Below are 7,883 nucleotides of genomic sequence, written 5' to 3'. Positions count from 1 at the left end.
ATTATAGAAAGCCTGTTTTGGTCAGAATAAGACGTCAACAGACAGATGGTTAGATGTATATGTGACCAAAATGTGTTTGCGCTCGCAAAATGTCTAATTTTTAAGAACCTTTGAATAATGTTTTAGTTAAAAGATTTTCTAATGTGAATTTATAGCCACTAACTACATTGCAAAAATTAACCCATCCATTTTTCTCCTTGAAAAGATACCTCACAGACTGATAATTAGTGAATTTAGAATTTTATATTAAGGCTTTGAGGGTCGACGCAGAAGAAACAAATTGTTAAATACCCCTTCGTTTTGTTACAGAACTCTAATTCAAAGCTCTGAACAACAACAAAAATGGAAGAAGGAGGAGAAATTAATTTTGAGTCTTTTTTAGACCAATTACATTCTACTCTAAATTTTGTGTATTCTTAGGATTGAAGTACAAATTGTGAGTTATAGTCCCAAAGTTATGTGTACAATATAAAAATCTCAGATTGAGTAAAGGCTGAGAAAAGGCGACTAGGAAAAAAAATCTTTGGTTTCAGAACTCATCTCATTTGTTACTCTGATACCGGTATTTAAAGTTTCTCAAGAATTCTAAATTGTTCAAAACAGTCTTTCTTTAAATAATTTATTTAAAAAATAATGATAAATTCATGCGCAATTCCATAGACTCTGTGGCAATATTGGACTATTTTATTCAAACAGTGCAAAAAGTAAAAACATAATAAAAAGAATGTGGGAGATTAAACGAAGAGTAAGATAAGGTGACTCACTTTCTTGCATGCTTTTCAATTTGACACTGGAGAGATTTATAAGAAATATACACATAAACACAAGGGGAACAATTACTAACTACTTCAGCAGAGAAAACATGGGCAACTAATATGGACAAAATACAGCCAACCTCTACAATACCTTCCTTATGCCGATGACATTGCCTTATTGGGTAATGATACCTCTGACATTGCTAGAGCTTTCACACAACTAGAAACATCTCGACCAGCAGGATTTGAGGTTAATGACAGTAAAACCAAGTACATCACAATGGCAAGAGACAATCAAACAGGGGACAATATTGTTATAACCTTGCCATGCACACCGCCATCCAAGATAGTGCAGAAGGTGCGCACGGCCAGAGACTAGACTAGGAAGGATGTTTACATTAAAGAAGAGAACGATTTCGGCCCAAGTCTAGAACTGATAATGAAAATGCTGTGATCTAGGCAGAGGTACTACGTGTTTGTCATGTCTCCATGTAAATAAACACCTATGTCTCGTTGAGTTACCTCCCTTCAGTTATTACATTGTTGTCAGAAGTGGGATTATAGGCGACTCAACGAGAGGAGGTAGGATTCGATCTCAATAGTATCTTTGAAACAACCAGACCAACTCTTAGTTAAAGAGCTAAGGCAGGAACTTCGTTACAGACGCCTGAAGTTGGTGGTAGCAATTTTGAATCTTAGTTTGTTATGAATGTCACTGTCTATTTTGTGTCTGTTTCTTAAATTTTTCTTTAGTAAAGGGGTCATGTTTTCTCCTAATGGATATACCAGATTTCTCCAAGCAGCCTTTGTAAAATATTGGTCCAAAATAAACGAAAAATCGCATGGCTGCATTATGATGAATGTACGTGTTAGTTCAATATATTTTATATTACTAGGTAACTATAAATAACTGCATAAATAGAAGCAAGTTTCATTTTTTTTCTGTTAAGACAAAGTCATATGGCAAATTTTTATTTATATCCTAATTCTAAAAATGAATAATAATAGAATTATACAGTAAAAATAATCGCTAAGTGTCACCACCTCAAAGTTGTTGCCATAGTGTAGAAACCCTATTTCAATATTGTGAATGTTATTCACAACTCATGTTGCCCTAAGATGAACACTTTTGACCTTTAAGTGAACCAGAATTAAGAGCAGTCAGTCAATATAGGGAGTTGGTAGCAAGCACTTGATAGAGTCACTTGATATAGTCAGTTGAGTTAGTTACTTAAAGGAGTTAGTTATAGACAGTTGAGAGAAAGAGTTGTTAGAGTTACTTAGTGGTAGACAGTTAATACAAGGAGTAAGAATAGTTACTAAGTTATTAGTATATTCGCCATATTTCTATAGAGGATTAATACTGATCATTCCTGAATTGAATTGTGTATCATATTCACTATGTGGTGTTATTGCTTATATTAAACTTATTATTTGTGTCTGCTACATCAAGTGTCATTTCCTTATTCTGTGCAAGTGAAGTATGATCGCATTATAATATGAATCCAATGTCACTACCACGCCTACATCGATAAACCAACAGTAATAGCACAGTATCAAAATACAACCCGGTGACACTAAGTTTTTTTTTATTTTTAATAGTTTTGAAAGTCTAACTGATAAGGTTACAAAGAGAGTTTGTGTTTTTGCAAATGTACACAAGGTACACTATGAGTCAGTCCATCTCTTCTAATTGTTTAGAAATGAGTGTAAAAATGTAGGCTTCGATATTTTTAGCCTGAATTTAAGAAGTTACAAACTTCAAACAACTAATATATTGCCTCTTCCATAAAACTTTGTATTTAAAAAATAAATTTATCCAATGCTCGAGATCCTGCTTGAATACTTAGGCCCTATATGAATCGATACAGCATCAATGTATTAAGTAGCAATAACCCCGCAAAAAAAACAAATTAAATGAAAGACGATTGAGATATACATATATTTTTGTGACGGTATGCACCGGTACGGGGTACCGGCACCTTTTTTCAATGTCGGGAAAAATTATTAGGCTACTTTTCTTGTATTTCAATGTTAATTTATTAGTAGTTGAAAGTTAGGCAATCTATCACTAAGTACATCACCTAGCTATTTTTTGTTTTACAAAAAAAAAAAGCACTTTATATATATATATATGTATACAGCTTACTTTCAGCCGACATGCCGTATTATTAAAAACACCTATATGTGAAAGTCTCAATCATTTAGAGTCTTAGTCATTATTTTAGACTAGATTTAAGTAGAGTCTAGACCTAGATCTAGTAGGCCTCTTACTATAAAAAAAATAAAAATAATCAGTCATTAGACATCAATAGCAATTTTATTATTAGGTCTAGGCATTGAAATGTAAATCTATTAATAAACTATAATAGATCTAAGTCTAAGTACTAACTTATTAAATAAGTAGAAGTATTATAATGAATTATATAGATCTAGATTGACTAGATTATAAATAGATCTATACTGACTATAGATAGGCCTAGATATCTAGTCTAGTAGATTAAGTATAGAGAATAGTAAATGTATTACAGTTACCGTATTATTAGATCAAATTTTTAATCAATATTGTTTTTGTTCAGTAGTGAGAGTAGTTTTGCTGAGCTTGTCAATTCACGACAATTGTAGTCTAACTGAATTTCCAATAGATTGGATCATTAAAAATTATCTTATTTTATCTATGTCCTATGTCTATATCTAATAATTAATAAACTTTATTAGTCTTTAGTAATATCTAGACTTTATTCTAATAAAAACTGACTATATGCATAATATAGTCTCAAGATAGAATCTATACTATTACTAGATCTATTCGATTTTTATATTTATATGTATATAGATCTGGACTAGAATTAGATTATAGATCTAAATATACTAATGGAGAGACATGATATGCAGTGTTAGCTAATAGCATTGCACAAGAAACGAACCTGGGTTTTTCTAAACTCTAATACTTGGTATGTAATAGTAAAACAGCACCTACCTAAATAAATCGTAACTAGAAAATAAAAACATATTTTATTTTAGTATATATAGGTCTGTGGTTGTATATTATATAGCCTTCGTAACTTCTTCTATAGAGAAATGACTTTTGTTATTTCTTTTACTGAAAAATTGGGCTATTCACATCTGACACATATATAATTTTTATGCTCAGCAACAAAGCCCATTGAATGTAAAATACTTGTACAAAATTTGAAATGCAAGATATTTAAGAATCAAATAAGATATTTAAGAATCAAATAGGATATTTTTATTTTGACCTAATGAACTAAATGTTATTCTCTCATAAAAGCAAGAAATTAGTTTAGACTTTTTAAAATTAAAATATTGAATAAAAGAAATCAGGTCTGCTTGATAAAAGAAATCATATAAGCCTATCTAATGTTAAAATGGATGTATTATAAAACAATACATATTATTTACATTTCTATTATGTTACCATTTCAGAAATCTAAATTCAGAGGGAATTATATGACAATGTATTATTTCCATTAATTAATAAATTATATAAATATTTAAACATATAAATACAACTAAACTTTTTGCTCCCAAGGTACATAAAGTGCAAGCTGCAGTTAAATAATGTACATATCACATTCAAAATTTTACATTTGCCACTTATTAAAAATTAAAGATCATTAAAGAGCAAAGTAAAGTGATCAAAGTCAACACTAATTGTGTCTTTTTTTTAGTCTAGAAAAGTCTTATTGCAGGTGTAATACATCTTAACTAGTGAAAAGTTCAGTTATTGAAAACTTTTCAACCAGTAATAAAAACAAAAAGGCTTAATTAGTGAACTGTGCATTATCTATAGTAACTTTCAGAATTAAAGCATCATCTTTAATATAGTCTCTTGATCTGATTATTTCATGAGACACAAATTTTGGGTAGCCAAATCCAAGTGATTCTGTAGACTGACAAGGTTTTTGGAAATGTTTCCATGCTGGATCAGGAATAAAACTTTCTGAAATATTCATTCTCATTGTAGCATCTATATTTTGGTCGAAAAGTGTGAAAGAAACAGGCAACACAAAAGGCCAGTCCAAAATGTTGTTGTAATCTCCATGTAATAGTTTGATGTAAACAGATATGTATTTGCCTTCTCCAGCTCCATTGCCATTCAGAAAGACAGATAAACATGCTTTATAACCAAATCTAGAGGTGTAAAAAGGAGGACTGATCAGCTCTTTGTTGCTTTTGTGAACAGCTTCATTCAACTTTGACTTGTAGTTGCTGCAAACATTGACACAAATGTTATTAATGTTATTGACATAAATATGATAATAAAATTCATGTTTATGCATAAGTGAAAAACAAGGTTAAAAAACAGTTTGTGTGGAAACACAAATTCAAAATCGGCCCCCAAAGTGGTCCGCTATGGCAAGTAAAAATAGGCAGGTTTCAATATTTTCAGAAATAAGATAAAAAACTATGAACTACAAACTATCAACAACTACAATCCTATCTCTGCTGATACAAAAAGAAGAGACATGCTTTTGTGGAAAGTTTTGCAGATAATGTTGTTTTGTCAGTTCAACTAATGATGTGATACCACAGGATACGGAGATTTATTAATGTTATTATTATTAAATTGTTAATATTCATATGTATTCAATGAACTAATAGTTATGAAGATAAAGTTAAATCCAAGGTATCACAGAGAATGCATCACGAATGAAGAAATTAGAAACAGGATTAATACAACAATTGGACCCCACGATGACCTGCTAACCACTGTCAAAAAACTTAAACTCAAACTCTATGGCCACATCACAAAATCCTGAAGGCTCACAAAGACCTTCCTTCAGGGAACAGTACCAGGAAGAATATAACGAGGAAAACACAGAAAGCGATGGAAAGACATCAAAGAATGGTCAGAAAAGAAAAGATACTGAAATCAGACATCATGATATTTTAGATCTTTCAAAGTTCTGATGAGAAACAGATCTTGAGTGGTATCCCAACGGTCCAACAGACAGGTGAAGGTGAAGTTAAATGTGAACCTGGCCTAACTGATGTTATTGAATGATTATCTAATAGATCTAATTGTTTCATGAAGGGCCAATTTCTCATTCAAAGCATCAACAAATATAACTCTTCCCTTAAAAAAACAACTTTTCCCTTTAGTTAAGTATTTGAGGATTACTGGTGTTTAACTACAGTGCAGGCGTATAATATGAAACAGTACCTATATTAATTTTTGTTTTAAATTATATTCCATTTATATGCATACTAAATAATTTTTTTTTTCATTTTAACTAGTATTTTATTAAATTGCTAAACACAGTATCCACTCTAACAAATATCTGATTATCTAAATACTGGGTATATTTTATATTGACATTTTTTGTGAAATAGATCTAAAACAACTTGCTTTAAGATGCAGACATGATTAATAATATTCTAAATCTGGAGTCAGTTACAGAGATTGGATCTCAAATAAAGAAATCCTTTGCCAAACTGGAAGTTGACCACTTAATGAGGTTGTGACAGAGCGTCACATGAAGTTTATGGGACATTTCATCCAACAGAATGAGTTACGTGTACCAAGAGTTGTAATGAAGGCCAATATGAAGAAAGTACAAACAGGAGCATCCTCTTATAACTTGGCACCACACTTTTATTGAGTACCTCAGAGCAGAAGACTTCAGGTGAAAAGAGGCTTCAGACATTGCGAATGACAGATCTTTGTGGAGATAGCTTGCCACCCAATGCACCCATCAGTGCAGGAGGGTCTAAGTAAGTAAGTCTAAAAATATTCACTGAATGATGCCCCCCAATGCACTGATCAGTGTGTGAGGATTTAAGTCTAAATAAGCCTGAAAATATTCACTGGATGATCGCAGCAATCTATTATTAAGTATAGTATATTAACAAAAAGTAATGTTAACCCAATAGTTCCTATTTCTGGTTTGGAAAATCTACCCTCTATTTCTTATACACTGTAGTATTAGCATTCTCATTTTAAAAAATGTAAATCAAATAGCTATGCATATTTAGTTTTCACACACACACACAAATGTTGCCACACTTTTGTTCTTATTCTGAACAAGACATGATGAGCTCTTTTTATATAAAACTTTAACAACTGCTGCTGGGGTAGTAACGCATGTCATAAAGAATACATTGTGCTAATACAAATAGGTAGGGATTGCTTAATTGATCCAAGTGTATTAGTGTTCTTTATCACAAAGACCAAATAAAAAGATTTTGAATTGTGTAAACACTTTGATTAGCTTTACTTGTACACAATATTTTATCTTGTAGATTACAGACATTTCTTCAAAAAAAGAAGATAATTATATTCTACGTATTTCATGAGTCAATCTTGTCATGCATGTTAATCAATGATGGGTGTGAACCCTGCCTGCTGTCATCCCCTGGGTATGGGCTAGGACTTAAAAAATCTTCAACATGTTAAAAAACAAAACATTAAAATGCAAATGAAACTTTACCTTATTTTCCAAATAAAGATACCATCTGTTGTTTGAGCAATTGCTTGAAGAGTAGAACACAACTGTGCAATCTGAGCTTGCTGCTGTTTAAGTAGGTCACATGTTAACTCTAAATGCTTTCGTACACCTTCTTCCATGTGTAACTCAAGACTGTAACGAGGACACTAAAATATATTTGTACAAATGGCTCTGAAATGTAATCTGATGAGAGTTAATAATAAGCATTTTTTGAAACATGAATAAGTCAATTCTGTAAGCACATTTCTCATTTCGACTCTCTCTATGAACATGAAAACTCATACTGTTTTTGTTTTTTTACACAATAACCACTCATTTCTCCTTCATTGGTCCATGAACTATACATATCTAGTTTTCACACAAAAAAAAGTCTTTCATGCTTTTATATGCCATGAAAGAGGTTGATCTCAGAAATCCCCAGGACAATGATTCAGTGAGTAACTGGAGACAGCTAAAAACTATACTTCTGGACATGACAGCCAAAGTCATGAGCTACTGCAGTAATAGAGACCTAATGTGAACAATGTGGAAATTCAACAGCTGTTAAAGCACAACTGCTATCGTGAACCTTTATGTCATTGCAGCCAGAACTCTCTAAAAAGCTTCTTGTCACACTCTGCAGACAATGAGTCCGGAAACTAAAAAATAAATGGTT

The 7,883-nt window shown here is 31.7% G+C and overlaps 1 protein-coding gene across 10 annotated transcripts in view; it reads right to left on the bottom strand.

The window, feature by feature from the left end:
* Positions 1-662: 662 nt before the first annotated feature.
* Positions 663-7,883, bottom strand: part of LOC106057139 (TNF receptor-associated factor 4-like) — a 49,645-nt gene continuing 42,424 nt past the window's right edge. For all 10 annotated transcript variants that reach the window (XM_056005727.1, XM_056005726.1, XM_056005733.1 and 7 more), the window contains 2 exons: positions 7,211-7,374; positions 663-4,988 (listed from right to left, as the gene is read on the bottom strand). In XM_056005727.1, the coding sequence (XP_055861702.1) occupies positions 4,541-4,988; positions 7,211-7,374 (612 nt within the window). In that variant the 3' untranslated portion in view covers positions 663-4,540. The remainder of the gene's footprint in view (positions 4,989-7,210; positions 7,375-7,883) is intronic.

Source organism: Biomphalaria glabrata, chromosome 12 (assembly GCF_947242115.1).
Source record: "Biomphalaria glabrata chromosome 12, xgBioGlab47.1, whole genome shotgun sequence".
NCBI lineage: Eukaryota > Metazoa > Mollusca > Gastropoda > Planorbidae > Biomphalaria > Biomphalaria glabrata.
Note: the sequence above shows the minus strand (reverse complement) of the source record. Positions and strands in the feature narration are given on the sequence as shown.